General features: G+C 32.1%; 1 protein-coding gene across 2 annotated transcripts in view; it reads right to left on the reverse strand.

The window, feature by feature from the left end:
• Positions 1-755: 755 nt before the first annotated feature.
• CSMD3 (CUB and Sushi multiple domains 3) overlaps positions 756-22,085 on the reverse strand; it is a 1,211,679-nt gene continuing 1,190,349 nt past the window's right edge. For both annotated transcript variants that reach the window (XM_079134049.1, XM_079134050.1), the window contains 8 exons: positions 20,849-20,960; positions 18,373-18,552; positions 16,936-17,001; positions 12,282-12,440; positions 11,648-11,760; positions 9,314-9,401; positions 6,913-7,048; positions 756-2,697 (listed from right to left, as the gene is read on the reverse strand). In XM_079134049.1, the coding sequence (XP_078990175.1) occupies positions 2,538-2,697; positions 6,913-7,048; positions 9,314-9,401; positions 11,648-11,760; positions 12,282-12,440; positions 16,936-17,001; positions 18,373-18,552; positions 20,849-20,960 (1,014 nt within the window). In that variant the 3' untranslated portion in view covers positions 756-2,537. The remainder of the gene's footprint in view (positions 2,698-6,912; positions 7,049-9,313; positions 9,402-11,647; positions 11,761-12,281; positions 12,441-16,935; positions 17,002-18,372; positions 18,553-20,848; positions 20,961-22,085) is intronic.

The raw sequence follows: 22,085 nt of genomic DNA on the forward strand, positions 1-22,085 counted from the left end.
GATCTATCTAAATTTAGATAGCATTGTTAAAATAGCTGCATTTGGGGTAATTTCTAAGATGATGTTCTTATGATATAGAAATAAAGTCTAAATTTGGCAAGTAACAAAACTCTTTGAAATTGTTTTGCAGGAAACCTCTAGAATCCACCAGAAACCAGGTAAAAATTCTGTTTTTCCAAGTTGAGCAAGCTCAGAAGAAGCCCACTAACCCAGCCCGAGACCTTTTGACATCAGAGGCTCAAAATGCTAGGCACAGAACAGAATAACTTCTGCTGGAGAAGAAGCATGGGACCCCACCCTCACCCTGCCTGTAGAAGTAAAAGAACTCTAAAACTTCTTGATGTTCATCAATAAACCCCTTCTCTTTCTTCCCACCCATAGATTACCTCACTACCATGGGGAGATATATTCAAGCACGCCCCTTTCTCCTTCTTGATAAGCCTTCATAATGTTTTTGCTTTTACAAAACCTGGAGTCAAAAATATTGACTTCCTCATGCCACCAGCCACAAGCCTTTGCTAGGAACCAGTACTAATACATTTACTGGGACTCTATTTACCTCTGAGTGTCATATTTGAGCAATTATGAAATTCAAAGAAGAAATGCACCTATCTTTTATTATTGTTACCAATTAAATACATGAAATATGTATTTTGATAACTTTTAAAACCATCACATAGATGTGTGCTGTTCATTTCTTTTACTATTAGACCAGTTGCAGATAATTTTGAAAAGAAAACACATTTTACAAAAGCAATTATCCATTTTTATTTTGTTTACATTGCACTGAAAATTTACATCATACTTTTACAAAGTTTTTTTTCATAAAAATATACTTCTTTACAAAAGTGTATGCATTAATATAAGAGGAGTAGCCAGTTGCAGAAGAAACATTGTTTAAACAAGATCTTAAATGTATTAACCTTAACATTAGTGAATGAATCATTGTTATTGCAGTCATTTGAATAAACAAGAATAAATAACTGATGGAATAAAATTTAAAACCGCATCCTGTCAGTAGAGTACAATGTTGAGAAAATTGTATGAATTTCCAAAACAATGTATCTCAAAGTGGTTTACAAGAAATTCACTAAATGTAGCGATAGATCCAAGCAGGGCTCCCAGGTGCAATGGTTTCTCTTAGGCACTCTGTCTCAAGATACAAAAAGTTGAGACCGTTCACAGAGTAGTCCATATTTGAAAGGGACAGCAACAGAGAGTTCACACTGGGTACACAATTTTATTCAATGAAGTGAAACATGCTAAAAAGGAAGACAATGACCTAATAATGAAAAATGCTGGCATTGCCATGTGATAGAGTTGTATATGAGCCACCAATAACTTACAAAGACATATCTCAATCTGACAATGAAAGAAACCTGTTGTATCTGAAACCTGCTTTTTAAAGAATAGGGGTATAGAAATTTCAAAATGTGAAAATCTGATAAATCCATAAGTCGGGGAACAAATTTATATTGGTGATTTGAAAGATAGACTTTTCCCCCTCAATCTTATGCTAAGGAGCTAGAACAAAGTATATTTCTAACTCATTGTTAGAAATTGAAAGTGTCAAAAATGTTATAATTAAAGGCTTGACTGGAAGGACATGGAGACATATCATAAATTAAATACAAGAGATTATCAGTGGATTCTATTAGGTTTTTCAAAAACATTGGAAAATTTGATAGAAAATGGGAATAAGTTTGGAGTCTCAGATAACTGCAAAATAATTATATTTATAGGTAATTTTTGTCTGTCAAAATGGTTTCTTGATGAAAAAACATATTAAAGACACTGCCCCATGGCTCGCTGAATAAAACTGGTTATTTCATAAAGAGGAAATTGAGAAGGTAGCACAAAGACTTTACCATTTGCAAAAACTGTGACCATGTCTTAAAAGAACAATAGCAATATGATATCAGAGAACAAAAACAGTCAAATCTCTGTGGGCAGCCTGATCACTCCTGTGTCATAAATTAGCTAGTAAACATTTAAAGCTATGACTTAATCTTAAATAACCACAGAGATAAGAAAAACTATGCCTCCATTAACAGGAATGAGTAGCAGATATTGTGGTATGCAGTACAGACTTACGGATGTGATGGAGCTCATGACAGTTAAGTCAGTGATCTATTGACTCTTGTAAGTATAGCTCTTATTTTCTACCCTATATCTTTTTTTTTTTTTGTAACCCAGTCCCTCTAATATAGTTTATAAAGCACAGAAATACTGATAGTGGATGCTCCTCCAATATATGCAAATAAGTTTATGTTTTAGAATAATCTCCTTTTTAAAAAAAGCAAATAAACTGTGAGTTAGCACTCTCAGAGTGCAGCCGAAATTTCTGTAAAACTCTCCATGGCAAACATGAAGAAGAATTATGATCCAGTTTATGAAAAAACACTCTTCTCTATCATTCCTCAGGAAAAGGTGACCCAACAAGTCCTGAAAAGTGTGCTTTGTTTAGCAGTGAACTAAATGTGCACTGTTTTGTGTGTCGATTTCCAAGATTCTGAAGAAGGCCAAGAGTTGCCGCGTTATACCATTGTGCAAACCGTGTTCAAGTTGGGATCGAATCGTACTGCCTTCCCTTCCACTGATTTGGCATTGGTGTCATACATGGGGTTTTCAAAAGCCGCTTGGCCGTTGTTGTTTTCATGAACTGAGCAGCCTGTATACTGTGTTTTGGGTGCAGTCCTGTTGATGAAAGCATCAATTAACTGTTAACTTTCTTTCAGAATCAGCAGAGTAGGACTCAAATATATTTGAGTTTCCATTGTTAGTGGATAATGTCACTTGAAAGTATTAATTAAGAAATTATAATAAATCAAGCTTGAATAACTTACTTATCCTTTTAAATCCTGAATGGCTTTTATGATTTACATTTATCAAATATTTATTGTACAGCACCAGTGTAAATCACATAAATATATAAATTATCTTATGACCATTATAAATTTTATTATGAAACACTAACTTAATATTAAGAATTTGCATAAAAAATAACTTATGATGATGATTTAAATCTCATTACCATTTATTCATTTACTCATCAAATATTTACAGGGCATCTACAAATGCTGGGTATTCATTCTAGGCACTGGGTATACAGCATTATTTAAATAGCATATAAATGTATTACTCTCATAGCTTTTATAATGTAGTTTAGAGAACAATGGATAAATTTAGAATAAAACAAGAAATATAGTAGGTATGAGAATTGTTATGATGCAAAGAAAAATGATCAACATAATAAGAAGCCACTTTATAAGCCACTTTAGGACGGGTAATAAGGAAAAGCGTCTATAAGAGGTAAAATTTAATCCTTCTTGTCCTGAAGTTTTGCACTAATAGAGAAAAGGGAATTCCATAAAGAATAGACAACTTATCCTAAGGCCTATTTTGGGAAGGAGTATCCAGGAAAAAAACAAATAATTTTGATTTTTAAAATTATATGCATTAGATGCAAATCAAAATTACACTGAGATTTCATCCTCCCACCAGTCAGAATGGCAGTAATCAAGAATACAAATAATAAATGCTGGGGAGGATATGGAGAAAAAGGAACAATTTTATATTGTTGGTGGGATTGTACATTAGTACAACCACTACGGAAATCAGTATGGGGTTTCCTCAAAAGACTAGGCATAAATCTACCATATGACCAAGCTATGACCCCTTGGTATTTATTCTAAAGATTTCAAGTCATCATACTATAGTGTTACATGCATACCCATGTCTATAGCTGCACAATTCACAATAACCAAACTATGGAACCAGTCTAGATGCCCATCAATGGATGACTGGATAAGGAATATGTGATGTGATATATATACACACATATATATATATACACAATGGAGTTTTATTCTGCCATAAAGAAAAATGAAATTATGTCATTTTCAGGAACATGGATAGAACTAGAGACCAATGCATTAATTGAAATAAGCCAAAATCAGATGATCAAGTGTCATGTTTTCTCTCATATATGGAAGTTAGCAAAGAAAAAGGAAAAGTGGGGGTATGTGGGGGGCACACACAGGGAATTCATGAAAATCAAAGGAAGATCTGTTAGGAAAGGGACCACCAGAAGGGAGTCAGAGAGGGAGGAGAGAAGTGATGGGGAGTGATATTGGCCAAATTATATTGTTATATATTGTGTGCCTGTATGGATATGTAACAACAAATTCCATCATTATGTACTACTGTAATGCACCAATAAAAAATGTGGGTCAAAAAAAGTAAGAAATAAAATGTTGTACATTAGAGACAGTAAGTTCAAAAAATCAAAGAAGAAATTACTACTGATATGAATGTCATGAAAACAGTTTCCAAAGAGTTAAAATAATTAAACATTTGTCTTTAATTTTAAAAAGACATGGAGTCTAGTAGACTGGTTTGTGTAAGTTACTGGTCTGGAATTTCCTCTTCATTTCTTTATTTCTCTCACATTATACTTGATTGCTTCAAGTTTGTTTCCCACATGTCATTGTATAAGTTGCTGACATTTGTCATGAAATAAAAATAGATGTGGCCTACACGTATCAGGGGCCAAATTCCTAAAAAGAATGTACTTCAAATTTTCTTTTCAACCCTTCTGTTTATACTTAGCACTGTAAATTTCTAGTTAATTTCATTAAAATTTGTATTTGCCATTGTAATGTTATTTTACTATTCCTACTGCATTTTCTGAATTTTGCTGTATTTTGCTGTATTTTAGGTGATTTCTAGGATAATAACTTAAAAAATAAACTAACTTAGGTTTACTTGAAGAAACCTAGGAACTTTCCCTCTCATTAAGTGCATCTTCTATCATAAATATACTTATAATATTTGTCTCTCTTTTGTTTCAGATTAAATTTATAATAAAACTAGATTCAAAACCATCTCCTTTTATTTAGGTAAGAATCATGGAGATAATTGTCTTAAAGGTGCAAGACAACTTTAAAAAAAAGAATATCATTGGTCTTTAAAATATAAAAAGTTCATACCGTGAACAAAAAATTAACTCAAAATGCATTGAAGTCATATATATAAAGAGTTAAATCTATAAAATTCCTAGGAAAAGACATATGTGTAAGTCTTCATGACCCTGGATTTGGCAATGGTTTCTCAGATATGACAGAAAAAGCACAATAAAAGTCATCAAAAGAGACTAAAAATATGACCTACAGAAAGGAAGAAAATAGTTGTGAATCAGACATCTGATAAGGATTTAGTGTCCAGAATATAGAAAGAATTCTTACAAATAAACAACAGGAAAAAAAATGACTTGGTTTTAATATGGGCAAAGTACTTGGATAGGCATTTAAGAAGATAAATGGCCATCAAGCATATAAAAAGATGATGAACATTCTTAATAATTATGGAAATGAAGATCAAAACCATAATGAGACACTACTTCACACACATGAGGATGACTTTATAACAAAAAAGCAAAAACCCAAATGGTGTAGCTGTTGTGCACAACCATTTGCTGATTCCTCAATAAGTTAAAAGTAGAATTACCATATAACCCAATGATCCCATTTTTAGATATATATCCAAAAGAATAAAAAACATGTTGAAACAAAAAGTTATGCACAAATATACATAGCAGCACAATTTATAATGTAGAATGACCCAAAGGTCTACAACAGTTAAGGTATGGACACGTTCAAACAAAATAATGTGTTAATACAATGGAACATCAATCATTCAGCCCCATAAAGGCATGAAATACTGATGCATGCTATAAAATGGATGAAACTTGGAAACACTTTACTACATTTAAGGAGGCTGACAAAGCATAACACATTGTACGATTTCATTCACATGAAAAATCTGTAACAAGCAAGCTAATAAAGAGAGTTGCAGGTGACTGAAGTTTCAGGTGAGAGGAATCGGGAGTGACTGTACATTGAGTATAGTTTCCTTCTTTAGTAATGAAAATATTCTGGAAATACATAGTGTTGATGGTGGCAGGACACTGAAAATGTACTCAATGCCCCAATTGTACACTAAAAAATGGTTCAACTAGTAAGTGTATGCTACATGTATTTGTATTTTACAACAACAACAATAAAAGTCTGGTGTCACTTGTTTTATAAATAAATTTAGTCATGATTTTTTCTTTTTCTACAAATACTCTCTGATATTGATCAGACATTAACAGCTCTAATTTATAATTAGATAATTCTTAGATATTACAGATTGACACATAAAGGAAACATTAGTGTGGAAGAAAATGCATTTAGATAATATTAATTAAATTATCTGGTTACCTATTTTTTTTTCTTGATAAACCGTTGTCCCAAATAGTGGAGAATAGTATATCAAAACCTGTTACCAGGATTCTGCACTGGACAGAGTAAGCAGGACCTCCTAACAATATTTACAGTCACATACTCTATCACAAATATAGCATATTAATTGTCTAATTTTTACAAGCAACAGGAGGCAAATGAGAGAGTTAGAGAATTTTATCAGCTGTCTACCCAGGTAAAATCAGTCAGTATTGCCTTCTGAACTAAGAGGTCTGGACAAAATCTTCTTCCTAGTTCTCTAAATAAATCTGGCAGCAGATATCACCTCTTCAATTTAAACCTTAACCTAGATTTTCTATCTCTAAAGTCTCATTATGGATAATGTAAAAATAACTTGCATAATTAGTTCTATACCAGGAAACTGACAGGCAAAATGAGGAAGGGTTAGGTTGAATGCTTATGCAATTTAACAGAGCAATCTTTGTAATGTGTATGTGGAATTGCAGGCGTGGGCTGGGGAAATCAGGTTTTCAACAACTGTGGCAATAGTTGGCACACAGATTTCAACAACAGAAAAAATAAGGAAATTAGGATTTGAACTAAAGCAGTGGATACAACAAGAGAGAGATTTTTGGAGCATTTTATAATTAAAAATCAATTGACTTACCTTTGTTTATAAAGATAAAATCCAAATCCTGCAAATATAAGTGCAAAAAAAGGCACAAGAATAGCAATGGCCACAGAACTACTATTTGTACCATGAGGCTGATTTGAAGAATTTGAACCTTCTGACATATTCAGTCCTACAAAGAAAAAAAAAAAAAAAAAAAGACAAAAGAGCCCAATTTTATAATTCATTTCTCCTTTTATAAATCATTTAATTTCTTCCATCCTCAAGCTATCTATTCAGAAATATACACAGTAAACAAAAACAATTTTTGAAACTCCTTCAACTCATTTCCACACAGTTTTCCACAATGCCTACAACATATAAGATACTTTTTAAGGAAAGGATATAAACTAAAAATTAGGTAATGCCCTTGAACTGAGGAGTTTATATAATAGTGGGAAGACTTATGGAGACACTGTATACATCAAGTATGAATTAATGGTCAATGTGCTTTAGAAAGGAAAGGTATACACATACATCCATTAGGAATTCATGGTCAATGTGCTATAGAAAGGGAAGTGCTTTAGGTAAGTCACACAACACATCTTGAGGACATGCAATATGGGTTTGGTATTAAAGAAAAAGTAGAACAACATATAGAGAAGGAAGCAGTAGCAGCATACATGGAGATGTGGGAAGATGATGACATATTTAGGGATTTAGGGAACAAACAGTAGCTATGGCGCTAGGTTCTTACAGGGAAGGAATATTCTTTTTTTTTTTTTTTTTTTTTTTTTTTTTTGGTACTGGGGATTGAATGCAGGGAGCTTAACCAAAGAGTCACATTCTTTTTTTTTTTTAAATTTTTAAATTATTTTCGCATTATTATTACTATTATTATTGTAATTGTTATTTTGAGATAAGACCTCACTAAATTGCTGAGGCTGTCTTTGAACTTCCAATCCTCCTATCCCAGCCTCCCTAGCCACTGGGATTGCAGGGGTACACTGCTAGACTGGGCTGGGAAGGAAAATGCTAAGGAGCTCAAACTTATTATTCACCTCAGTGAGAAATGACTGAAAGTGTTTATAAATGAAAGATCCAGTTGAGTGACTGCAGTGATGTGGACATGAGGGAAGGCAGACTGGAAGCAGCTGTAACTAGAAGTCATAGCAAAAACCTGGATTTAAAAAGGAAATTAAGACTTGAACTAGGGCATTAGGAGGAATGAAAAGAAAGATTTAGAAACATTTCATAGTTAAAAACATAAGTTGTCTGTATGGATGGCACAAGTAAGATGGCACAGAATAGATTTTTCTACTTCAAGATAAGCAAACGGCAATGGTATTGCTTGAGTTGGGAAGTGAGAAAAATCAAACTTGTCAACATGCTGGCACACAGAGGGGAAAGAGCAAATAGCTAACAGGTCTTTTTCAAAAATAAAAGCTCCTTTTTATAGGTTCTGCTTTAGACATGTGGTGTTTGAGACACTTCAGGGGATATTAAATGAAAATGTACTATATTCAATGACCAACTGTGTTAATGTGCTGTATTAAGGCATGTTTTAGGCTGTTTTTAAAACAACAAAATTTTAAGTAAAACATTATGTGATGTGGCTTATTATTACTGTTCATTTAGAGAAAACTAACTTTCCTTTTCAACTAAGCCACAAATTTGTCTGTATTACTGAAACACCGATATCTTTTTCTATACCTTATTCCTCCAATGAAAGTATATTTATGAAAATTTCAAAGCAATGATTTTTTAAGATGAATGTTAAACAATAGCTTTTGGAGCCCGAATTAATTTTTATGTATAAATACCACACTTTAGTAATGAGACACAGTATACTTTTGGAAAGGTACACAGGGTAAGTTATGTTTATAAATATATTCTAAGAAGACCACTAAATGTTTACCCACGTATTAGAAGTTAGAAATGAGAATGCTAAAAATTTGTGCCTCCCACCACAAAACTTCACATATTTGAAGAGTACCTAGCACTCAAAAGGGCTTCATTCCTAAATTATAATTCTTTTAAAGACCTTATGAGTTTCTCACAGCAGCACTATGTTTTCAGAAGAGTAAGAAAATTGCAACAATATTCAAACTGAAAAGAAGTAGTATAGTTCTCATGAGATAAGATGAAATAATTTACAGTTTAATATTTGTTTCATTTCTATATCACTTTTTCTTATTTTTACTTGCTTAAGGGCTTAGACAGTTTGTCTTATTTATTAGAAATAATGTGAAAAGCTAAACATTGCAGAGTTGTTCAAAAAGAACTGATATTTTGAGGAAAGTAATTATTGTTAAAAATTCTATCAAATGTATCAATGTATAGTCCTGACAATGCAGAATTCAAAATGTAGTAAGTATGCCTAACATACAGAATCTACTGTTTTCTTGCTGTCTGGGGTAATAAAGGAACTACATGAAAACCAAAATGAATACATTACCCAGTCTTTGTAGTCCAAATTGCCCATAATCTTTGCCTTGAATAAATCCTTGAAATACATAAGTAGCTCCATCAGGCTCAGCAGAAACCTAAATAAATTTGAAAGTCTGATTAAATATGAAGATTAGCTATGACTATATTTTCCCAGTATTAATAAATGCTCAATTTTATTCTGAAATGACTATTATCCAAAGTTCCTTTCTTCTGTCCCTCTCCTTAGTAAAACAGTACATTGTGCTAAATTTTCCATTATAAAAGAAAAAGTAAAATTTCCAATGTTAAATAATTATCATATTGAAGAAAGGGAGTTAGTTGTTAATACATCGGATCTCTCACAGGCTAAGAAGCTTATTGTTCAAAATATGACAATGATATAATAAAATTGAGTGAGGCAAATGGTTAATTAAAAAATAAAATATAATAATCTCTTCTTTGTAAATTAGGTTACTCATCTCATGTTTACATTCATTCTTTCCAGCCCCTACACCTTCACAGAAAGTGTACACTGTGACCTGCTTTAGCCAAGGGCATGTGAGTGGAACTGAGCATAGGTCAGTTATTGATCTGAACCATAGAGGCATATTTTCCATTATACTAAGTGAAAGACACCAGTCACAAAAGACCACATATTACCTGACTTCATTCATATAAAAGTCCAGAACAGGAAAGTATATAGAGGTATAAAATATATTGCTTCAGTATAGAGTGAGGATGAGATTTGAGATGATAACAAAGGTATGCGTTTATTTTTAAGGTGATAAAATTATTCTAAAATCATCATGCTATGGATACATATATCTGTGTATATTCTTATGACCACTGAATTTTATACTTTACGTAGATTAACATAGGCCATGCGAATTATATATAAATTAAACTATAAATAAAGGGACATATGTCAATGTATTTACTTTCGAACCATAGAGTTTACTTCAGATCCTCTTGTCCCTCTGTGAGCTTCTGACTTCTTGGAACATGCTCCAGGTAGCTGCTGCCCCTCTAGCCTCAGCCCCAGAAAGTCATGGAGTGAGTCCACCTGACTCAATACCACAGTCCAAGTAGAACTCCCATAGTAAACCCAGATAGATGAGAAAGAAGTAAATACTTATTGTTGTTTGACCATGAAAAAGTCTGACTGTATCTAATGTTGTAAATGCTGACTACTATGTGTATTTTACATGAGTATAAAATTTTATATTTTAAAAAATTTCATATGCATAATTTCATTTGATCTCATAAGTAAAACAGGAATTGATGCACTTCAGTGATCCTGATAACTAACTATTAATGTGAATTTATCCTGAAATTTGTGGTAATTAGTGGCAATTAATTACTTATACCACGGGTGTTTCCATAAATGTTGTAAGAAACTTTAATCCCTACCCTAAAAATCAAAGCATACCAAATTGCCTATGGACACCTAGTATTTCTTAAGTGATTTATTATTATTAGACATTATGTTCTGGTCATGGCCAATTTTTAAAAATGAAATACTTCTAAAGAGAATAATTCAAACTCTAATATTTCAATAAATTAATTAATTTTGTTTCTTAGATGAAATAATACAATTAAATAATTAGTGTACTAATAATGACTTAGGTTCATTCCCAACTCCACAAGTAATGGTACAGAATACAGAAAGAGGATGGACAACTTTTTTCTTGGGAATTAAACTTACTAGAGCCTATGACTGAATTTTTTTTTTTTCTCACTGAATCTTCCTTGTAAAAGAAGGCTTGGTATTTGAAAATATGGTCTGATCATCATGCTTATTCTTCAACAAAGACTCCTGCCCAGTATATTAATATATTACTTAATGTTTTCAACTATCAATTTAGAACATTCCTTTCACATAAATGACTGAACAGTGAACCTATAGTAACTATCTCCCTATAGGAAGCAGCTCACATAAGTTCCTCTTCACACACAATTTTATAAAATTCTCATTCATAATTCAATTTAATGGACATACTTAATCCTCTTATACATTTCATAAATATACTGCATATTCTTTGCATACTGATTCCAAAGAATGAATTATATTTGCTCCAGATTTATTTATCATACTACAGACTATAGCCAGAATATATTTGAGACATTCAATGAAAAGTACTACGCAGACCTACGAACATATACACATGCACTACAAAATAGGCAAATCATGTCAGAATTCAATAATCCTAGGCTTGGTACTCTAGAATATTAAACATTTATACTTATCAATATGTGTGTATGTATAAATATGTGTTGAGCTAAATTACAAAATTCATTTTTTTTCTGGACAAACTACAAATTTAATTAAAATCAGCGGCAGAATTGTTTTAAATATACTTACAAAGCCATCCATGGCCCAATTTTCCTCCTTCATTTTCTTCACAGAAGCATGAGCTGGTACTTTAATAAGATATATGTGTAACATTAGCCGAGCTTCTTGGCTTTTATATATGCCTGTGAAATGTATGGACATCTTAGTGTACTTAATTTTGTAAATAGTTATTCTTTACTTTACTATTTATAACTCCTTAAGTACATCATATAAGATATGTGATAGGAAAAGAAATAAAACAAGGCCAAAGTCAAAGATGGCTTCACACATATGGCTCTCCTTAAATCTTGTGATATAAATTGATATCTGTTTCAGTTGAAATCTCAGCTTGAATCTTATCTGTGAGGCATGAATTTCCTAGGCTACTAAAATTAAATATCTTTGTTTATAGCAATATCATTCCACGATATTGCAAAGTGAATTCTTTCCCTAATCAGACTAGTAAGAATGGATTAATTCATTAATCCAAAACTCAGAGAACCTTGTTTCTGAAAAAATTATGGATGTCATAATAAATATTTCAAATATTTCACAGTATAAGATCATTAATAGAATAGTCAAATCGTAATAAAATGAGAGCATGAAGATACTATTTCTGTTATTTTTTTTTTTTTTTTTTTTTTTTTTTTTTTTAATACGACACCTGAAAGCAGAAGTTCCATGTTGCTATTGCTCAGGGTGGCATTTACTCTCCCAGTGGAAGCATTGAAACTAGTCACTGTCAGGGTCATGGGTTGTTTCCTTCCTTTGAAATTGTAAGAGCCTTTCCATATGTAATTTTGTGCAAACACATCATCAGGAACTGTGAATAGATTAAATAAACACCACATTTTAATCTTACAGTGTCCTTTAAGTATTAAATAGCAATTTAAAGAATATTAGTTTATTGAATAACAATATTTTATAAAATACACAATAATGTTGAGGATGTAGAATAAAATGTATTATTCATGTAAAAATGTTTCAGGCTTTTAAGAACAAATCAAAATTATATTGACTAGATTCACTCACAGATCATAGATAAGAAACAATATCAATTAAAGACATAAGGTTTTATTTAGAACCCAGATAAATATAAACTTTACTTATACTTGGTCCCCTAAGACATTTTCTTTCAGAAGAAAAATAAAATAATTTTACTGGGTCAAGTAAAGTCTATGCATGTTCCAAGAGGCCTGCTTTTCTCCTAACAGTGGGATTAGGTTCTAGGAGGAAAGGCACAGAATAAATCTGTTCCATTTGCAGAATGGAGGGATTGCTTCCGTGTCCCCCTTATGGAATACTAACTTCAGTTATTCCAATAATAGATGCTCTTGAAGAAGAACAGGGCTGCACTATATTGACAGCTTTGAAGTTCACAGGTATTTTTAGAAATAAAAGAATTGTCACTAGAATTGCCCAGTTCTCATGGGAGAAATATTAAGTGTGGTAGAATATAGCAAAAGGGTTAGGCACTGGGGTTGGGCTGCTTGTATTTAAGTCCTTCCTCTACATTTTATAAATCGTGTATTCTTGCATAAATTACTTAACTCGAAATCTGAATTTCCTCCTAATATATGTGATTAACATAGATTTTAGAGAGATTAAATGACAAAGAATGTGAAGTGTTTAGTTAATTGCTAGCTGCTACCATCACCATTATTATTATTATTATTATCCAGATAAAAGAGGGAAATTATTGCTCTTATAGATCACTAAACAGCTTCTAATGAAACATTTACTTAGTAGTTATATAGTTAGTGTCATGAAAAATCTACAGTACTGGTTCCATAACCTTTGCCAAGTCATCTTCCTAGTGGCACTGTCCCCCAAAACTTTAAGATACACTGCCATAACTTGTATGTATGGGGAAACTCATCTAAGTTTCATATGTTATATGAATATAAACCCTTGATTTAGTAAGCATCTTAGATCGCTTTTGGCTAATAAAAGTGTGTCTAGAAGGGTTTTGTAGAAGGGAGTTATAAGCTAAAGTACCCTGCATTAGAAATGGTCAGGTATATAAGGGTATTAGGCTCTTAGTTGCAGAAATTAGAGAAGAATAAAAACTGAAAGATGTTCTAATAGCAGTGCCTGGCAAAGAGTAGACACTCAGTAAATAAGTGTGGTCTCTCTGATTATTTACTTTCCTTAACCTCTATTGTGATTACTCTTCATTGCCACCAAACCTTTCATGAAAATCTGCTATGCCTAATGATCTTGTATCCATTGTGCTTAGAGAAATGAAGGAGCAAAGGTTGAAGAATATGACAGAAAAAATTAGCTATAGGAGGTAATAGTCACGGAACAAGAGGGGTAGCAGTAGCAGAAAGTCAGCTGTATATGGATTAATCATGGATATGGTTATAAATGTCTAACAATCAGCACTTCAAAAAAAAAAAAAAAACCTGAGAATTCGCTGATTGAAATGGTAGAAATATGCCCACAGTTTTAGATTTCAAACTACCAACATGACATATACTGAATTCAGAGTATGGAGAATTCCCAGAGTTGACCATAGGGAGCCTCCACCTTTCCCACAAATAACTGGGAAGTAAAACTCATGAAAGGATGGAAGAGATAATATTTGGTTACCTTATTCCAAATACAATGGGAATGATACTTCTTTCAATTAAGTCTATTTTGAGATTTAATATAGTCAAGTATTTGGCAGTCCTTTGTAAACTCTAAAATGTCATTGACATTGATGTGGATATGAGTAAAAGGAAAGAAAATGGTCATGATCACTTCTTTCAAAACATGTTTGAATTCAAACTTTGTTTCACAGGCTTTCACAGCATTTTGAATATACAAATACACAATCATGTCCCTGACTCTGATTGAATTGCCAACTTTATTCTAGTCAGTTTAGAGTAATTTAATCACTGTTTCCTGTGACTTTAAATGGAATTTTGCTTAGTGTTTTCTCATTTTAAAGATAACGGTTGAACTAGAATTTTTATAGATATTTTTAGTTAGTTTAAAGAAGTTTGCTCCTTTCTAATTTATTAAGAATTTTAAAGATTAAAAATTGGTGTTGAATTTTATCAAATATTTTCTTTGCAAGTTACACACCCATCACAATTTTTGCATTTTAATCTCAGAATGTGATATATTACATTTAAGTATTATTTAACATGAAATACCTTGCACATCAATGATGAATCCAATTTGATTCCGATGTTAGATTTGATTTGATAAGATTTTGTGCAAGATTTTCATCTATAATCCCGTCAAGTGAACCTAAAATTCTGCCTGTTTATAACGTCTTTAGCTGACTTATTAATCATGTAGTGCACACAAGAGGGAGTTGCACTGCCTGGAAGAGTTTTTATAAAACTTGGATGATCTGGTCTGTTACTTTAAAATTAGGTGGGACTTATCAGAGAATCCGTTTGTGTCTAGTGTTTCATTGTGGAAAAAATTTTAACTATTCCTTTGTTATGGGATTATTCAAGCTGTCTTTTATTATTTCTATCAAAATATACTTTTCTAGTAACATGCATTTCACTTAATTTTTAAAAAAACATTAGTTGCTATTGATAGTTTTCTTGTAATACATTTAACTTATTTAATCTATTGCTTATGTAATTATGTTCACATTTTCTTTGGTATTATTTTTGCTAGAGATTTTTCTTCTTCGTTCATTTTTTTTCAAAGAACTACCTTTGGCTCTGTTGAGATAATTCTTTTGTTTCTGGTGTTTGTTTCTGTTTAGTTTGTTGTAATCTTTTTATGTTTTTAGCAGAGACACCTACCTCATTAAGTCTGAGGCTTTTTCTTTACTAATATAAGGATTTAAGGCTTTAAATTTTCCTCATAACTTGTTTCCCTGTAATCCTCAAGTTCTGTTATTTAGATTTTTCAATATAAATACATTTTAGTAATATACGTTCTATTTTAATGTCTTTTTAAATTCATGAGTTATTCATTAGTATTAATTTTGCCTTGAATTTCCAAATATACAAGAATGTTCATTCATTTTTCCCATTAACCTTTAACTGTATCATGACCAATATCAGGTTGAAAGACTAACTTTGCTTTGGAATTTTTTGGCTTTGTTAATACAATCAATTATTATAGCAATCTCATGTGCCTTTGAGGAAAATATACATGTTATAATTGATACAGAAACTTTATATGTGGATACTGTATCAAACTTATGAATTCTGTGACTTATTTTCATATTCTTCACTTTTAGTCTGATTTGATAATTGGGTGGTCATTGGCCATGTTTACCCAGCATGATCCAGTTTACATTTGATGTTCTAAAGCTATCATTCAGAGTACCCACCTGCTCCCAGAAAAACAATCTCCTTTGGGAAATTCTGGGCACTGATTGACTATTATGGTTTTTAAGACTCCATTGCTAATTTTACCTTATGCTGAAATACATTTATTATCATAGTGGCAATTAGCATGTTTACATTGAGTGTTGAATAAATTAAGTTTTAGAGATTTGTTAGCATTCCACTTTGATGGCATATACATTGAGAACTTATGAACCCAACTAATATTAGATCCCAACAGTGTTTTTGGCTGAATGCATCTGAACCAAATCCATATTCAAGGTAAAGACTGAATGTTAAGTCCTTAGTTTTATTTTTAGTTTTTAATTTATATCACATAAATATAATACCAATACTAAAAAAGTAACTTTTATATATTGAACATTTACTGTGGGCTAAGACCTTTGCACTGTATGCTTATGAAGTTCATTATACAATAATCTAATCATTATTTCTTTGTATTGATAAATAAATGCAGGTTCCAACACATAAAATAATTTTCCAAGGTCATGGGGTAGAGAGTATACAAGATGAGAAATTCATCAAGATTGTAGGAGTTAAAGTCCATGTTTTGAATGACTGCTGGGTATTTAAATTTGTTTTCTGAATCCAATGAGTACAAATAAACTGTACAGGTTCTGCTGATCTACTGTGCATTTGATTCCTTTTTAAATATACATGTTTAAAATTTTAAATAATACCTTGTTTTTATTTTAATATTTTAATTAAGGTATTTCCATTGTCTTATGGTCTTTACAGATGTTCTTCAGGGAAATATGTATAGAGAGATCTATTAACAATATGTTTTGACCTGAGAACTATAAACAATATTTTATAATATTAACATACCACAGTCTTACACTTCTTTAAATTAAATATCTTTATAACACAAATTATCAAATTCAATATAGTCAATATGGTTTTTTTCATGCAAAATATATTTTTCCAAAGAAACAGTCACTTTATCAAGAAAACAGTAGCTCAATTTTAGAAATAATGACTTTTAGAAAAATAAATTAATTTACTAACCACTTAGCTTTGGGCTGGGTGTTCCTAGTGCAGGTCTAGGATCTTTCACCAATATTTTGGAACCAGCTTTTGAAAAGAAACAAGGGTTCAAAAAGTTGATATAATTAATAACACAAAAACATAGTGTGACATGCTATGAATTTCATTTTGAGATATTACATAACTTTTTCCAAAATGTCCTGTTCATTGCAATATCTCACTCACCTTCTCAACACTTATTGTTTATCTAACAACCTCAGTACTTATCCCCTTCATAGTCCAGTGGGAAAAGGGGCTGATTGTTGCTGGCTTATCATCTTGGGATATTGGTTTTTCAATAGACAGAAAAACTAAATGGAAAAAAGTGCTTCTGCCATGGAAGCTGAGGGCTGAGGGTATGCACAAAAAGCAAACATTATTTGTATAAGGTTCACATTTAAGAATCAAAGTTGTTAAAATATCTCATAACGTACCGGGAATTGGGTAAACACAAAAATGAGATCTTTCCATCAAACCAAAGGCAGCCCAAAACCAAAGAGATCATTTGAGAACTAGTGGGGAATGGAAAGTTGTGGAAGCCATGACATGTATTTTCTATACAGCACCTATCACAAAAACACCTTGATATCTTTAAAATAGGATTTAAGAGTAGGTGCTTCAGGTGAATATCATTGTGGCTGCAAATGTAGAGAATAATTTGAAAGAAATATTGATATAGCAAGAGAGGTTGAGCAACAGTTGCAATAGTTTCAGTAGAGATAATTCTAAAAAGTGGTGGTGATGAAATGGACAAGAAAACTATTGAAAGTGTGGTGGATTTGTGTGGGATAACATCTAGGAAGATTATTACATTTCTAGTGTGTAAAATTATATGATGACTGTATCACTGTGAGAATATTAAAAGAAGTCTAGATGGGGAAAGAAAATTTATGAGTTTAGTTTTACATCTATTGAACACTGAAATGTCTGAGAAATTCAAGTAGAGATGTCAATTAAGTAACTGATATGAAAGTGTGAAGGCAAAAGAAGGTAAATGAACTAGTGACATTAATTTGTAAGTAAATTACATAGAAGGGACTAATGAAGCCACTGACTTGAATGAGATCATCTAGGAGAGAATATAGGATAAAAGAAAAAGATGGTGAAGTACTAAACTTTTAGAAAATCATGGAGAGTACTTTGTTACAAAAGCTCTAGAAAAGGAATACACTACCCTGAAAAGAGAAGGTGAAGAAGGAATAAAGACAAGAAAAATCATCAATCAGACATAATAGAGAAATTTAAATAATATTTCTGTGTTTCTGGATTCACAAGTGTCCACATAACTCCTATCCTCAAAGCTGGCCAACTAATATCCCCTGTTCCTAAGCTAAAGGGAATTAAGTCTGGGTCCTTTGCGTCCAAGAAAGGTCTAATAGTACATCTTTTGTGTTAAAAGCTTCTATGGAGAAAATTTACCTTCACAAACAGGAACTTTTCCAGTCCACGTGTTGTCAGATCTACATACTCTGTGTTCTGTTCCACCTGCTAAGAAAAAGCCAGGCTGGCAGGTATAAATTAGAGTATACCCATGAGATGGAAGGTCCATTCCTACTACATTTGCGTGAGCAGGAGTTTCCGGTTGTTTACAGCTGTGGGCTATGTGAAGAAAAAAGAACAATATTAATTTACTACACACATGCTAATGAAATTTTGAGACAGGAGTCACAATATGCTTTTTTAAATCCTTTAATTATATTATTTAAATATATCTTCTATTAGTTATTCTAAAGAGCCAAGGAAAATGTGTCAATGTGAATATATATACCAATACTCTAGTATCTCCTAAACAAAATTATCTGGAACACTGGTAGATGACAACAGAGGAAATGAGACAGGAAAAGGAACAAAGGCTTACTATGGCCATTAAGCTCATAAGTGCATACTACATCATCAATGTAGAGAGCCACAATGAATAATATAGTGTATTAAAGGATCTAAAAAGTCCTATGGTAAGATACCTTTTAAATTTGGTGAAGCTCAGGTTGTTTTGTTTTCATTTGATTTGCTTATGCAGTCCTGGGGATTGGATCTAGAGGTGCTCTACCACTGAGCTATATCCCCAGATCTTTTTTGTTGTTTCCCCTGAGGGTCGGGATAAATTGTCGAGGCTTGTCTTGAACTTGCGATCCTCTTGCCTCAGTAGTAGCGGGGATTACAGGTCTATACCACCCTACTCTCAAGTTTTTCTTTTTTTTTCTTTTTTGTATATTTATTGTAGATAATAAAAATATTTTCTAAGGATAAATATAACTAACTGATTATATTGCTTTAATATTAATATTAATATTTACCTATGTACATTTTAATACATAGACCATTCTTGGTCATATTTGGGTTCATATGCTAGAAGTACCATTTCCTTCATGTAACATTTTGTCTCCTTTTACCATTTCTCCTTCCACTTATAATTCACTATTTTGGCTCCACCAGCCTCCCTCCAGGTTCACCTGCTTTGTATCATAAACACACTCTTTCTCAATCAGAAATAAATTTTTGTAAGAAGTTTTTCTTCTAACATGGACAGAATTTTTTAACATCTTTTCATACATATAATATCCTTAAGGATGGTCTCTGAAAAAGGTATTCTGTGGACAAATTTATTTGGAAAAACAATATTTTCCTCTTGTTTCCCAACAGAGGTTCAAAATATTATAAATAATAGCTAACAATTTTTGCACCATGTGCTAAATATTTTGTTAAATAGTTTATATTTAATATAATTCAGTTAGTAAAATTACTTTATAATTTAGCTGGTTTAATCCTTGTGGAGTAAATATCAATAAGGATAAACACAGTCTGACTCCACTGCATTCTTAAGTCCCACATTATGCACATATTAGAAATGTTGAAATGCAAAGCTGTAACAGAAGCTGTTAAACTTTATTTAAATCATCATATTCCAAATTTAGGTCACCAAAGAACATTGATTTACTGTGAAAAACCTTGTACAGGACAGAAAACAGTTCTAACGTTTGCCATTTATAAACCAACCAGGGAAATGACATGATGTCTCACTGGAGTGTGCTGCTGCTTCTAAGTAAGCCACAGGTCTGTAAGGGCCATGAGATCATTTGGGCAGTCCTGAATAGGGCTAGAACAAACCCACAGTGCTTCTCTGGACTTAAGCAAATCTTAAAATCTAAATAACTTACTGATGAGTGTTTCTATTCCAGCATACTCTACTTTTTTTCTCTCAAGAGACATGTAATTGAAAATATGGGAAAGACTTTGAAAAGAGGATACTGAAAGGAAAGAAGAGACAAAAAGCTAACCAGTTGAAATATATTTTAAATGTAAATCAGAAAACACTATTGGATGATCTTTGGCTTTATTCCTGTTTAACCCATTCAGCAAGTGCTTTCAACTTGAGATCAGTGACCACTAAAAGTGTAGGAAATCCTGAAATAGTTTTCAAATTTCACCAAGTGTCCATGAATATTTTTTTAATTGAAGTTTCTAGTTTCCTTCAGAGTCTCAGAAAATCTTTACACATGTGACTAAAAATCTAAGTTGCTAGGTTGGAACCTCCTGTATCTCAGAAAACATTGGATTGCTAGGTGCAGATGTACACTACCAAAAACTAACCATTACCTAAAATTATCAGGTGGCTGAAAATACAATTCAAAGAGCTATACAAAAAATATATATATAAAAATAAAAAGGAAAGAAAGAAGAAATAAAACAAAATGAAATTGCACTTTATGTCTTCTGACCTCTTCAGAAAGTCTGTTTCCCAAGGGACACTGAGTTGTGACATGATATTAAAATTATATACATGAAATATATTTTATAATAATCTAAAATCAACTTCACACATTTATTACATGAATTTATGTGGAAGAAAAGTGTACATAAATTCTTATCCTTAAGTATTATTTCCTTCAATACTTACGAATGCATTCAGGCTGAATCCCACTCCATGTGAGATCAGGGAGACAAGTGCGTGTTGTCGACCCTTGGAGCAAGTGTCCTTTTTTGCAGTGGAACTGTACAACACTTCCTACCTATAAGCAATTAAAGAGAAAATAACATGTCCCAATGCAACTTCAAACACAGCAACAAATAGAAAAACCTGTGGATGAGAAAATACTTTGAGCTAAAATTTTGTATGGTAGTGGTGAAAACAAAAATTTGAAATGTGATTTAAAAGAAATTTGGTAAATTTTATGATTGTGTTTGTATATGCTCATGAAATATTTGAGTATTCAACATTCACGAGGTGCCAAATTTTTGTTATAAGATTGTGAAGAAAATATATGATATCCAAAGTCCACAAACTACATATGTGAATATAAGATAGACAGCAAATTAGGTAAAGATAAATAAAGATCAGTAAGGTCAAACATGAAAATAAAGAAAATTAACACTATAAGAGGTATACATATTTTAGAGATGGCAAGTGCAAGACAAGGTCAGAGCAAATGTGGTTATTAAAGGTTATGGTGATAATAAATATAAATAACAAAATTAATTTGTACTGTTTTAAAGATAAGGAATTTCAATAAAAAATACAATAATGGTTTTTAAAATATGGTGTCCAGGTCAGTATCCTTATAAATGTCAGCCAGAAATCCATTAGTAATGCAAGTTCTGGGGTGTTACCCCAGATTCACTGAATCAGAGCCCCTTAGGGTGGAGTTCAGCAATCTGACTTAATAAAACCTTTGTGGGCTTTAATGAACACTAGCATTTGAGAATGACTGGAATAAAATTATAGGACAAGAACATGATGAGAAAATATATGGAAGTAAAAATATACATCATTCATTTTAGGAAAAAAAGAGTACAGTTGGTTGGCATGAATTGTTCACAAAGTAAGCAAGGAAGTTGGGATGGAAATGGCTGCATAAAGTGGGAAGCAGTGAGATACAACAAACAACAAAGCAGACCCCAGGGTATTGCAGACTTGGCTTTAATTCTGCATCCAACATTAATTAAGTATATCTCACCTTTGAGATTTATTCTATCATCTATATACGATGAGAGACCAAGTAGGATATACAATCCAATTCACTCTGGGATGGAGTATGTTTTAAATAAATTCTAACTATAATGATGAAGTCAGAGCATACCTAAGAATTAGTATGGAAGAATCTTAATGGCAGGCTATGGTATTTAAAAGAATGAAG

Source organism: Sciurus vulgaris (assembly GCF_902686455.1).
Source record: "Sciurus vulgaris genome assembly, chromosome: 1".
NCBI lineage: Eukaryota > Metazoa > Chordata > Mammalia > Rodentia > Sciuridae > Sciurus > Sciurus vulgaris.